Source organism: Pseudoliparis swirei, chromosome 1, assembly GCF_029220125.1.
Source record: "Pseudoliparis swirei isolate HS2019 ecotype Mariana Trench chromosome 1, NWPU_hadal_v1, whole genome shotgun sequence".
Classification (NCBI taxonomy): Eukaryota; Metazoa; Chordata; class Actinopteri; order Perciformes; family Liparidae; genus Pseudoliparis; species Pseudoliparis swirei.
In genome coordinates, this window is record NC_079388.1 from 8,239,304 (window position 1) to 8,253,919 (window position 14,616).

Below are 14,616 nucleotides of genomic sequence, written 5' to 3' on the forward strand. Positions count from 1 at the left end.
TATAATATGCTGTGAATAGCTGTACTCTGTACTTTAGAGTGGAGAGTCTGTGCTATCTGACAATATCTGGTGTTACAGAGAACTGCCAGCTCAGCAGTGCATGCCATAGCAAACAGTGCTGGCGACCGGAGGCTCCATTGCTCTTTTCCGTGACACGACTAACTCTAACCCTATTGTCTAAGATCCTCGCACACTGTTACGAGTGAGCGCCTGACTGGTTCAGAGGTGAGGCCAAGCGCCATGAGGCTGGTGTGAGGAGCGTTGTCCCTGGTTATTCTACTTTAATGACCTGAGTGTGACTGTTACTGACAAACGGGAGACCTAGATGGGTATTTATGAAAGAGCAGTCCCACATTTTTGGTAAAACACTTATTTGCTTTCGAGACACTTTATTACACGTGCAAAATCAACATTGGCGAATAATCGCCTCCAGTTCATCTCCTCTGGAGTCGAGTGAAGGGGCAAACATAACATTAACTTCCAGTGGAAAATCAAATTTGAACTGAGATTTACAAATGTGACACGATGTCAGAACAGCTGTAGGAAATAGTTTATTTCTCTAAGATTAACAGTGATTTTTCATGCAGTAAACATCTAACGTTAGGAAAACCATGAAGGAAAGAAAGGAGAAATTATTCATTAATAGTTACAATCGGAAGTATAGTGATTCAACACATTAATTAATACATGGGAGAAATGTATTTATTTTCGTAATTGCGAGTGACAGATCATCTTCTCAACACCCACAAAACAATGAAGCAGTCAAATCAAAATGTCTTTTCTATGAATGACTGCAATGCTGTACCCACCACATTGTTTACATTTGTTCTAAATGTATATTGACACATTTGGTTCATTATTTGATAAATCCTTTATTATCAAAATAGAATATATCACTGTGAGAGATGTAACAAATACAAAGGGAGACATGTATGTATATGTGTTGGTGTCGTAATGGGCCCCCACATTGTTGTATTCTCTATACAAATGATTTCATGAATCAATGATGATGTCAGTCTGATGTTGATCAATGCCGTTGATGAGAAGCTGGCAGGACTGAAATTTACAAATCACTGAAAAAGAAACAGACATTTTAAAATCATATAAACATTTGGAAGAAATAATAACGACAAAAATAGCAATCTGATTACATTAGATTTAAAACGTGTGTATGTGCGGTTAGATTTTAGTTTCATTTGTAAGATTTGTTTTCGTACGATGTTTATGTAAATTTGTTTACTCGATCGCTTCATGGTGTTGAGGTCTTCTTAGTATCAGTCATTATTTAAAGGCCCAGTTTATGTTGCTTACCATTCGGGGAAATCTGGAGCTGTCCATTGCCCGATGTTCAGTTGCGGCACGGGATAAGGGATTACTTGGTTTGTGTCCGCAGGTTTGAAGGTTCCACATGCCCCACATACCACGCCAGCTGCTGTGACACCGACATTGATGGTGATTTCATTCGTTGAACTAAAAGACACCTGAAAGCTGGAAGTGCCGTTAATTGTCACTGTATTGTCAGAGACCACCACGCGCATACTGTCCTGGGAGAAAGTGGTTTGAGTCAACGCTCTTCCATTTATCTGAGAACACAGATTGAAGACTTTGTCACATTCCTTTAAAAAAAGTAAGATTAATGTTGTATCTTTATCCAGACGCTTACCCAGACGTGATGTTTGCTGTCCACTGTGATCATCCCTTCTTTTAAGAACACATACACAGCTAAAATGGTGTTCACACCAGGAGTGCAAGTCTCAAGCTTCCCCACCACCCTGAACCAGGGGGTTGTCGGGGAGACGTCACAGTTCTTGATAAACTCATAGGATCCTGGCACTGTAATGGTACCACTTTCCCCATTAAATTTAGTGAGTTCCCCATTGGCCGTCAGAAGGCAATGCTGAACTTGGCAGCCCATCACGCCTTCCTTGACCAGGCATCTCTCGTTGGGGTCACATGACATGTTTTGGGACAGAACTACTCCAGAGGCCTGGCAGGTGTTTATCCTGTGACAGTCATCAGTTATAATGGATTCTCCAACCTGCAACAAATTACATGGTTTAGTTCAAGTAAGTGGCCAACATACTTTACTAGTTCGTAGTGTAAAGTGGGAGTAGGCATTAGTGTACATAACATCAACGTTTCAAGTGGTAGAGGTGAACTCTTGTGACCCAAAAACAAACAAAAAGGAAGACTTTGAGGAGCTTCTGTCTGCAGAAGTAGGAAACAAACATCGGTCTTGCAAGTATGTCCTCTCCTTTGTCCTTCCGACGCTTATTTAATGTCTGTACAGGCCATCTGCTCCTCCTTCACTTCTCTTGCAGTAGGATTCATTATAAACACACTCCATTTTGATAAACTGTCCCCTACAGTTTAGGAGAGTATCGATTAGGATATCGACAAGCCGAAAGGAGAAACATCCAAACATTTCCACGTCAGCTCACGTCCATGCATTAATAAAATGAAAGTCAAGTGTCTCGATGTTTAGCTGACCGTTGACTCCACAAGCCTCGTCCCCAACTTCTATTAGAAGCCAAAATGCATCGACAGGCTGAATAGTAACCAGCTTCACTTCATCAGATATAGTCTACCTGTAATTAATTAACAATATATTATCTTCTCACCTTGTAACTGCGGCCATTGTAGTAGCAGCTGCACTGGTCAGAAGGCACGCAGCCAGTTCCATTGTAGAGGAAGCCTTGATCGCAGACACAGCCCTCCGCACAAGTTGTTGCGCATGTCACCAGGTCACTGAGACCAGGACATGGAGTGGTACACGGCACTGCACAGATGTCATAATGGCTGCCAGCACCACATTTAAAAGCTGTTATGAAAGAATAGAAATTAGTAATTTAAATGTTTTAAATATATATATCGTAAATGTAAAAGTGTTGAACATACGTAGAGTTAGAGATGGATATTTTAGTGTACAATAAATAGTAAAAATATGCAGACTCACGGCAGATAGAAGTACTTCTCCAGTTCTGAATCTTTACGCCAAAGGCCTGGCAGTCTGACACGTATGCAGTGACACTGTGACACAGCACGCTTTCGTTGTTTTTGGAAATGCAAGTGTCAAAGACACAATCTCTGAAGTAGGAGGTGGGATTAATCACATCGTGGCAAGCGGCAAATGGACCTTTGATAGCGGTGATTATTGAGCATTTTTCCTTTATCAGGGCTTCCACAGACTCTTCACATTTGGGGCACTGGTCGCCACTGCACCCATCGCTACAGACCGCCCCAGGCACGGCCACCTTCCACGCCTCTCCAAATGCCTGGAAGTCCTTCGTCACGTTGCCATCTGGCAGCTGGAACTCATCTGCTTTGTCATCGTTAAAATTGCCGCACAGACCACAGGTTCTGCTGTTGTAGTTTCCCGGGACAGTGATCGTGACGTGGTAGACCAGATCGTACGCGACCCTCAGTCCAAAGTCGGTAGCAATGACATCAAATGCCCCCTCCTGAGACACTATCACTGCTCCGTTGTGGAGGTTCAGTGGAAGTCGATATAGGACTCCATTTACCTGCAGAAATCAAAAACATGTTGGAGTACTCATTTTACATCTATTGGTCATACAGTGATATGTATTTGACTCTGAACAATCACGCCCATTTTGACTGTTTATCATGTCTATTATTGTTGTTATCATTCATTTGCATAGTTCCCTAACTCAGTTTAAGCCTTTAAAACGGCAATAACGGATTTGTTTGAATTGGTATATGGCAATGACTTTCATTGCAAATATATTTCTCTCTACCAACTACATATGTGTGCACCGGCTAGACGCTAACGTTTGTTGTTTGGCCTTGAGCACAGAGTGTACCCAGAGTTTATTGGAGCTGTTTTGCTGAAAACAGCTGCCAGCTGTGGCTGAAAACAACACTATTAGAGCATTGATAGTGAGTTAAAGAGTTACATTGTGGCAACAACAAAATAAGCTGAAATCCCCAGAAGCTCTGCAGATTCAGTTGATAATACTTCATCACCAGAAGGGACACCTTTTACATTGTAACTCTGTTTTAACATTGGCATTTAAATCACTGTTGCATCATTGCATCTTTAAATTATAGACCTCACTTACCCAAACCATATTAATTTCATTATTGCGAAGGATCAAAACCATTCCGTAAACTTCTACCGCTACCAGTTTGGTCACCGACACCGTGGGCTTGTCGGACAGAGCATACCACTTCTCATTCTCCACCGACACAGAGAACTCGGGCAGCTTCGTGCCGCTAAGGTGGCAGCTTTGAGCGGCGATGTAGGTGCAGGTGCCTTGGAAGTCATAGGTGGTGTTGTCAAAGGTGTTGTAATGTGGATCTCCGGAGATGGAGCAAAATCCGTTTCTCAAAGGCTGACATGACCGCACATTATTCTTCATCTCGCACTTCTCATTTGAGCCACAAGAGGACTGCTTACACTGCACCTAATGCAAAAGACAAACCTGATTAATCATTGCTGAAAATGTTGTGCATTAAATTGGATTCCCATTGTTCCAAATAGATCTTGGAGAAATAAAGCTAGATAACTCGTGTCATCCTTACTGTGCCGTTACAGGTGCATTCCTTCTGGCAAAGGGCATCAGGGTAGAAGACCTGTCCGTGGTGGTAGTATTTCCCCTCAAATGTGCAGCCACACTGGTCAGCAGGTAAACATTGATCTCCACTCAGCAGGTAACCCTCGTCACAGACACATGCCTCCATGCACGGAGCTCCACAGTTTGGGTCTTTCTGACATGTCGTGAGACAGTCGTTGCCACACAGCTCGTAACGGCTATTTGATGGACACGGCACATCTAAAAAGAAGGGAGGGCCAGAATTATTTAATAACCATAATGGTTCAAGACATTCACAATAATTTAATAAATAGGAGATGTCCTTACCACAAAACAGAGCTGATCTCCAGATGTAAACTGTGGCACCTTTCAGTTGGCAGGCGGCTGTGTAGGCGGTCAAAGTCTTGCACTGCATGTTCCTGCTGCCCTGGTAAAGACAGACATCATACACGCAGTCGTCGAGGAAACCTGCCGGGCCGACCACGGCGTGGCAGTCTCTGAACGGGCCTGCAGGGTCGCTGATGAGGCCACAGTAACTCTTAGTGTTGTAGGTTTCTTTCTGAGTGGCGTTGCAGCCGGGGCAGGGGCCACTGCAGCCGTTTACGCAGCCCTGGATTGTGCCGACTTTCCAGCTTTGACCGAACTCCTCAGAAGTGGTGGCTTGTTTCCCATCTCTCATCTGCATGTCGTCTTTGGGGTTCAGGTTGTAGTTGCCACAAAGACCTTGCATCGCGCCCGCGTACGCAGCGGGAACGGTGACGATTGCGACACTGTTCCAGTCGTAGTACACCTTCACGCCGGAGTCCATCTCGATCACAGCAAACCAGCCGCTCGGGTAAAGATGGAGTTTATTGCTGCTCAGAGTCAAAGGGAGGTTGGAGTGCTCGCCATTTACCTTTAAAAGATAAGAGTAAAAGAGAAAGAATATTCATTAAGTAATTTGTACACGTTTAGTTTATTAACTAAATGTATTGAGACCAATTTTGATACTAAAACTGTGTAACTGAATACATCTTTGTGTTTTATACAGCTGGTTGAACAAAACAAGGCATTCAATGACGTCACATTGGGCTTTAGGAAGTTTTGATGGGCATATTTACTTGTTTTATGGTGTTTTATATAGTAATAATTGTTTTGAGAACGTAATCTACCCAGTAATTAATTACTAAAACAATAGCAATCATTAGTTTCAGCCCTACAAGTTTGATATTATTTATTCTGAAGTTACCAAAACAGCACCAGGGAGCTCTTTGCTGAGGGTGATGGTGTACCCGTCCACTTTCACCTCTACCAGCTGGACAGCGGACCCAATCTTCTTATCTTGACCAGTATTCTGCAACACAATGCTAAATTGTTCCAGGTTGGTTTGATTGGAGGAGACGCTAGCCATCTCGTACGCACAAGTGCCCTGGAAGTTGTAGCGCTCCCCATCAAAGGTCACAAAGTGTGGGTCACCGGACACCATACACGTGGCGAGAGGATAGCATCCTCTGATCCCTTCCACCACTTGGCATTGCTGCCCGACGGGACATCTCGTCTGATTGGAAGACAAACTTCCACCAGCGGAGCACGTGTAGCGTTGGGTGCAGCTCTCACTGCCCCAGAAGGAGGTTCCGGCTTTCACATAGTGGCCCTCATACATGCAGCCGCACTGAGCTTTGGGGACACACGCGTTGCCACTGAGTATGAAGCCGTCATTACAGACACACGTCTCCAAACAGGTGGCGTTGCATTTTGCGGGAGGGTTGGGGTCTGCGCATGTGGCATGACAGCCACTCCAACAGAACTCATAGCGGCTGTTTTCTTGGCACTTGGGTGTAGCTGTGTGGACAAAGAGGAGACAGATACAGTTATTCACTCGATTCAGGGATGAAGGACATTTTCCTTTACTTAAATATAATTATGAATGTAGAAATACTATGGTGCAAGTACTGCATTAAAAACATTACTTAAATAAATATATGTACACGATGTAAAATCAAGAAAATTTACTTAAAGTATTGAAGTAAAAGAAGAAACACGACCCGTGAGCATACTATTATTTATGATTAGACGTGTATTATTCTCACTCATACATTAACATAGAAGCAACATTTCACTGTCGTGGTTGGTCGAGGTAAAGGTCAGCATTTTGTATTGGACTGCAACTATTTATTTATTTCATAAAGGATAAACCTGACGATTATTTTCTCCATTAATTGATCAAAAAAAGTGAGAAATGTTGTCACAATTATTTAAAACTTAAAGTGACACCTATACAATGCTTGTTTTGTCCCACCAACAGTCCGAACTTCAACATTATTTTAAAGAAATAATAATAATACAAAGTAATAAACTGAAAAGTGTTTTTTTCATATTTTGATTAAAATTTATTTAGTTGTCAGTTAATTTTCTATCAATTCACAATTTGGTTAATCTACTAATTAACAAATTGTTTCAGGTGTGTAAATACTGTTCAGTTATTTAATTTAAGCTTCATATTTTCTAAGTTCAATTTGTGCAACATGTAAAATTCCCCACTGCATTTATTATCATGTGTTTACAATATGATCGTTAGTTTTGATTACTCACGGCATTGAGTCTGAGTCCTCCAGTCGAGACATTTGGCCCCAGACCTCTGACAGATGTTCGCGTAGCCTTGAAGAGTGTTGCAGAGAAACATGTTCATAGTTTCACCTCGACAGAGGTCGAGCATGCAGTTGATTTGAAAGATGGTGAAGTCATTGACAGGTTGGCAGCCCAGAAATTCTACAAAATTCTTTGGGAGGGCTTGACATAAGATTTGGTTCTCTATTTTCTGAACTTCGGTGAGAGGACAGTTTTGACACTCGTCACCACACCCATCTTGGCAACTGGCATCGTCTACAGCGCCGGGAACCTTCCAGCTCTTTGCCAGCGCTACCACGCTGCTGGCCACGGAGCCACTGGGAGTGGTGAGATCATCTTCCTCTTTGTTGTTGAAGTTGCCACACAGGCCGCACACGCTCCCGGCAAAACTGCCGGGCACTGAGACGGCAATGTACTCGTTCCAGTCGTACTGCAGGGTCAGTCCAAAGTCGGTCTCCAAGATGACGTACAGACCTCTCTGGAACAACTTCACCTGGCCGTTGTTCAGGTTCATCGGGAGATTCCATTTTTGATAATTCACCTGAAAATAGATCAAATTTCACTTGCATAGCATATTTTGTACAATACATTTGAATATATATAACTAAGCATATATATGAATTGGAATTGTACCCACTGCAGGACTAATGAAGGATTATCTTATCTTATATAGAGACATCACAATGCACCTGTCAAATATCTTCATTGCTTTTGTTCTTTTTCATTGTTTTGTTAGATTGTAGAATATCCAAAACCTCTGCACTTAAATTAATACAAATATAAAGCTGATGCAGCGCTGACACATTTTTTCTTCTTTTTTTCTAATATAACAATGGATATTACAATAGGAATACAATAGAAACATGAAACAGTGCAACACTACTGACTGACTCACCCGGACGATACCAAACTCAAAGCGAACTATATCGATGGTGATGTTGTGAACATTAAGAGTGACGGTGTCCACTGTCGGGAACCGGACGGTTCCCTCGTTCATGTTCTTGGACACCACCTCAAAGGCCGGGAGGGTGTCATCAACATGGCAGTTCTTGGCCAGGATATAGGTGCAGTTACCCATAAAGTCGTACTGATGGTTATCAAAGGTGGAGTAGAGGGCGCCGATGACCCAGCAGGTACTTGACTGTGGTATTAAAGTAGTCGGTCCTCCTCTACAAACTCCTGGAAAAAAATGTTAATGTCTTTAGTGGGGTATTTCCATGCAAGATTTCAGTCACCAAAGAATAAATTAGTTTCTGCAAGCTTAAAACACAAGATTTCTGGAACATTATTAAATGTATAACCTGTTATTGATTGCGTAGAATAACGTGTCTCTTTCGGTAAAGTGACAAAAAGTATATTTTAATTACTTAAAGCCTTCAAAATTAGAGAATGAATATCCACAGTCGAGTCATCAATGTATTGTTTTACGGTTCACATTGATGTAAAATCTTCAATTTATAGCTGACAATATGTATTGATTTAATCTGCAGTTCAAGCTGTTTCTTTAACTTTAGTTGTCATCTCGTTCAACTCACATATAGACAACTGAAACACTTTTTCATCAACCTTTGTTTATAAAAATACAATTATTATTATTAATAAAATATAATGCTTGATAACTTACCACTCAGGAGAAGAGCTGAAAAGATTGCGACAAACAAACCCATGTTTGTCAGTGGAGGGGACCTAACACCTAAAAAGGAACAAATACTACATTTTATCTTTCTAACTTTTGGTTATTTAGAATGTTGTAAACCTCAATTGAGTCTTTTTGTCACGTGCAGTAAAAAAAATCTAAATATTTTTTATTAAAAAAAGCTAGATATCAGAATTAGTAGTATTTTGTTTAATACTTAATTTATCTAAATCACTCTCACCTAAGCTGGTAGACCGGCATTCAGGGCTTCAGGTACAGAATCTGAGGATCTTTAAATACGTTCTCCTCTGCCAGTGGACCAATCAGCTTCCATACGTGGCTTTTTCCAAAAGTGAGCAAATATATCATCATGTGACATCTTGTGAAAACCTTTGTTAACTGGGAGACAGATGTTAACCTAGTTAATCATGTGTTATCAGGTCATAAAGGAGTTCATTGCAGTGAACAAAATAAGTCCACATTTAATTATGGTAAAAGTGTAAAGAAAAAATACCAAAATACAGATCAGTCTAAAATGACTCCCTTGCGTGACCATTGTTATTTGTAATAAGCTTGCTGGCTTTGAGCCCATCGATTTGACTTCATAGTGTTTTTGTAAAACATTCAACAATGGTGATTGATTTGTTGACTGTGTGGCCGCCTGGTCGCCACCTGCAATAGAAATGGGTGGGTGCAGTTGTCTGAGTGCATGCTATCGGGACTTATTTCTCAAGGATCAAGAGCTCTGTTCAGCTGTCCTGCCTAATATTAGACATATTGTGGCATGGTGGAGCTGTTTCCTAATTGTACCAACGTTATATTATTTTCGTGATGTTTGACGATAAAGACTTTCACTGATTGTTCTTTTTATTCTACAGGAACAATTGAAAAGATAAAATAGCCTGAACAAGTTTGTCAGATAATCCAATGGGTTTTTTAATGCTTTACTACACTTAACTTGTCTGAGAACTTTTTGATAAAGGAACCGTTGAAATGAAGAATATAAAATCACAAATATTGTAAGTACAAAGTTTGCAAATTATCATTGTATTGCTTGCTTTAAAACTAATTGATGTGCATTTTATGTTTTTAGAAAATGGTTCATTTCCACTGGTGATGACAATTCTGTTCAATTACAAAGAGATTATTATTTTTTATACATATATATATACAGGACTGTCTCAGAAAATTAGAATATTGTGATAAAGTTCTTTATTTTCTGTAATGCAATTAAAAAATATTAATATTAAAAGAATAAAAGGCTTGCAATATTTGAGTTGATTTGTAATGAATCCAGAATGCATGACATTTTTGTTTTTTTAATTGCATTACAGAAAATAAATAACTTTATCACAATATTCTAATTTTCTGAGACAGTCCTGTATATATATATATATATACATACAGGACTGTCTCAGAAAATTAGAATATTGTGATGAAGTTCTTTATTTTCTGTAATGCAATTCAAAAAACAAAAATGTCATGCATTCTGGATTCATTACAAATCAACTGAAATATTGCAAGCCTTTTATTCTTTTAATATTGCTGATTATGGCTTACAGCTTAAGAAAACTCAAATATCCTATCTCTAAATATTAGAATATCATGAAAAAGTATACTAGTAGGGTATTAAACAAATCACTTGAATTGTCTAATTAACTCGAAACACCTGCAAGGGTTTCCTGAGCCTTGACAAACACTCAGCTGTTATAAATCTTTTTTTTTACTTGGTCTGAGGAAATATTAAAATTTTATGAGATAGGATTTTAGAGTTTTCTTAAGCTGTAAGCCATAATCAGCAATATTAAAAGAATAAAAGGCTTGCAATATTTCAGTTGTTCTAATTTTCTGAGACAGTCCTGTATATACACACACACACACACTACCAATCAAACGTTTGGGGTCACTTAGAAACAACTTAAAAACTGAGAAACGTCCTTATTCTTTCAAGAAAAGCACTGTTTTTTTCAATGAAGTTAACATTAAAATTAATCAGAAATACAATCTATACATTGTTAATGTGGTAAATGACTATTCGACGTGGAAACGTCTGGTTTTTAATGAAATATCTTCATAGGTGTTTTGAGGCCCATCTCTAGTGTTCTGATGGTACATTGTGTTTGCTCTTCGCCTTAGAAGACTAATGGAGGGTTAGAAAACCCTTGTGAAATTATGTTAGCACAGCTGAAAACAGTTATGCCGGTGAGAGAAGCTACAAAACTGGCCTTTAAAATTAATATTTTTTAAAAATCATGATTTCTAACCTTGTCAATTTTTTGACTTTTCTATTAATTTTGCAATTCATTTGATGAATAAAAGTGAGTTATGGAAAACACAAAATTGTCTGGTTGTCCCCAAACTTTTAAACGGTAGTATATATATATATACATATATATGTATATATATATATACAGGACTGTCTCAGAAAATTAGAATATTGTGATGAAGTTCTTTATTTTCTGTAATGCAATTAAAAAAACAAAAATGTCATGCATTCTGGATTCATTACAAATCAACTGAAATATTGCAAGCCTTTTATTCTGATTTATTGCTGATTATGGTTTACAGCTTAAGAAAACTCAAATATCCTATCTCTAAATATTAGAATATCATGAAAAAGTATACTAGTAGGGTATTAAACAAATCACTTGAATTGTCTAATTAACTCGAAACACCTGCAAGGGTTTCCTGAGCCTTGACAAACACTCAGCTGTTATAAATCTTTTTTTACTTGGTCTGAGGAAATATTAAAATTTTATGAGATAGGATTTTAGAGTTTTCTTAAGCTGTAAGCCATAATCAGCAATATTAAAAGAATAAAAGGCTTGCAATATTTCAGTTGATTTGTAATGAATCCAGAATGCATGACATTTTTGTTTTTTTAATTGCATTACAGAAAATAAAGAACTTTATCACAATATTCTAATTTTCTGAGACAGTCCTGTATATACATATAGATAGATGGATATCTAGAGAGAGGGAACGACAGATAATGGCAATTAAAATAAAATGCTGAATATTATATATCAATGATATATTGAAACAAATAAAACCCGAAAAAATAACAAAAGTTAATATAGATCAGATATTGAAATGTAAAATAGCTGTCAGTTATGGGGATTTTTTTTTTGCAGGGGATGGACCAAAACGCAGAGATACAAAAATCCAAAGAAAACCAATAAAGGATCAAGTGATCAAGAAAGGCACAAAGGAGACACCAAGGAAGCAGAGCAGAACAGGGAGCATACCATGACTCTGAGGAATCGTATCACATTGCAGAGCAGGTACTGAGACTTCCTAAAAACCATGAGCAAAAAAGAAAGGATAAATTTAAGGAGAAAATCAAACAATGACAATAAAAGGGGCAAACAGTGCAACTGCTTGCAAACTGTGTTGTCAAGTGTTTGAGCAAATAGCTGCATCATTGTTTCCCCCTTCAGTAAAGCAAGTCCCGCTGGTCAGACCTGAGTTGACAAAGACAGGGAAGTAGGTGAAAAGGCGTTCAGGTGGTTTCTGAAGATAACAAGTCTAGCAGTATAACAATAGCGGTCCATAGAAACATCTGAAGCTTCTAAACAGCTCCATTGTAAAACATCTCCCAACTGTAACTTTCTGTTTTCTCTTGTTGTTGTAGCCAGACAAACCTCATTTGTTCATTCACAGATATACAGAATAAATAACGCTGGAGATTTAAACAACTATCATTGAAACAGTTTATTATGGAGAGTAATACAAATGTTCACAGAAACAGTAGCATCTCTAACAGGTGTCACTGTAGATTTAATCTGGCTAATTTACTTTGAGCCAGGAGCTGATATTTAACAGTTTATACTGCATAAGTTTAGATTAAGATATATTCAATTTAGCCCAACAGCTTTAATAACTGGAGAGACAAGGAGATCATTCCTGCCAACTGCTTTAGACTTTATAGTAAATCACCTCTGGCCAGACCCTCCTTAAATTGAACATCAATAAACCTGCCCCGCTGTCACTTTATTCTTTAGATACACTGTGTACACTTTCATCTTGATTTTATTACATTTTACTTTCCTTTGTTATTTCAATTCTTAAATGTAATATGATCGGATATTTTATTTGTATTGTATATTTGTCACGCCGACGTCACAGGTAGGGAGGTGCAGGAGCTCATGCGCAGAGAAACAAGCCGGATCGAAACTTCAATAACAAAAAGGCGCTCTTTAATGAGGCAAAAACAGGTTACAACAAAAAACAACAAGGTCCAAAAGGGGCAGGCAGAGGATCGTCATTCAGGGCAGGCAGGCAGGGTCGAAAACAGGCAGGATCCACGATGGGAACATATACACAGGACGACGGGAAAAAAGACAACAATTCAGCAACAGACAAGGGAAAGAGTGGCACAATATATAGGGGGGAAAACAGGTGTACGACATGGGACATTAACGAGACGAGAGTGGCTGAGGGCAGGTGCAGGGAATGACACAATCAAGGAGACAGAGGAGACACAGAGAAGACACAGTAGACAGAGAAGACAGAGTACACAGAACAGAACCTTACAATATTTGTAAAAAATGTTTTGCTGCTGCTTCAAGAAATTTCCCCCAGGGGATGAATAAAGTAAAATCTAATCTAATTAGCTTGTATTATTTGTTCCAAACCTGGTGTTAATGTGACACCAGGTCCAACCTGAAGTCTTCACTTGAATTACTGCAACTCTCATGGCTGGAATGCATATCTTTAGAAAGAGGCATGGCGAGGGAAGTCTATTGTGTTCGTTCGCACGCACGCACACAGGTTTGCCTTTTGAAGACACTGATTTCATTATTTTACCACTAAAACAGTTCCAGATGAAACTGATTGTAATTCACCCAGAGCCCTCCTGTTGTCAGTAATTGCTACAGGTGTTATCAATTGATCCAATCAGCCATCAGCTTCCTTCTTCTTCTTTTTTTTTAGAAAGAACCGTCTCTCTCCCCATCAGAGTAAAATCACTTAGCATAACACAAACTATACTTGGGTAGTTTATTAAATGATTGTTTATGATATACAGAATGCTGAGTGAGTTACTCACCTGGTCTGTTGACAAAGAGGGAAGTTTCATAAAGTGCAGAGAGCAATGAACTGATACCTGCTGTAAATCACTTTAGTTGTTTGATGCCAAGAGACACACAATCTGTGGGGTCCATTTATATAAATATATGAAAGCAGGAACTGAAGTGGACGACAGAGGAAGGTTAGATGGAAATATGATTTTGAGTGTAGAAACAGACTGTTGTTCCGACACTCTTTTTTTTATAAAAGCTTGACTGTGAAACATGTCGTCCCTGCTTCTGCAGCGGTTATTATCTCTCTTGTTATTTTCTTTCTGCACTACAAAAAACCCAAACTGCTTCAATGCGGGCTGAGGGGTTTGTGGCCATTTCATCCGCCTTCATGTCCACGGCCCTGTATGGTGTCACTCCGATAGCAACATGCATTCAGAACATGTTGCACAAGTTAGTAAGTATTCAGAGTTTGTGCAACACAACTTCTATGTCATACTGACTGACATTTCTCCCAAACTATTGTAGAGAACAAAAGCAGACGAGCTGGCCACCAAGGAGAAGGAGCCACAGAGACTGAAGGTGTAACGACCAATGACCTTCACAGACCCTTCTTAGCTGCTAGTGCCATCATGTGGTAAAATACAAGAATTACTGTTAAGGCTTTCTCGTTCCTCAGCTTCTTCTTTTTGTTGTTGTCACTTAGCAAATCTAAAATCAGAGTGTGACACCTGGAACCAAGAGATCCAACATTTGAAATCCAAGTGAATGGTTATGTGATTGTGTGACGGATGAC

General features: G+C 39.3%; 1 protein-coding gene across 1 annotated transcript; it reads right to left on the reverse strand.

Moving 5' to 3' along the window:
• Positions 1 to 535: 535 nt before the first annotated feature.
• LOC130192969 (IgGFc-binding protein-like) lies at positions 536 to 8,951 on the reverse strand. Its single transcript, XM_056413203.1, has 12 exons — positions 8,788 to 8,951; positions 8,059 to 8,342; positions 7,128 to 7,704; positions 5,785 to 6,377; positions 4,884 to 5,451; positions 4,546 to 4,796; positions 4,083 to 4,427; positions 2,957 to 3,524; positions 2,622 to 2,821; positions 1,664 to 2,038; positions 1,312 to 1,583; positions 536 to 1,073 (listed from the first exon to the last, which is right to left on the reverse strand). The coding sequence occupies exons 1-12, from the start codon at positions 8,828 to 8,830 to the stop codon at positions 1,064 to 1,066; spliced, it is 4,086 nt and encodes a 1,361-aa protein (XP_056269178.1). The 5' UTR covers positions 8,831 to 8,951; the 3' UTR covers positions 536 to 1,063.
• Between the last annotated feature and the right edge of the window lie 5,665 nt (positions 8,952 to 14,616).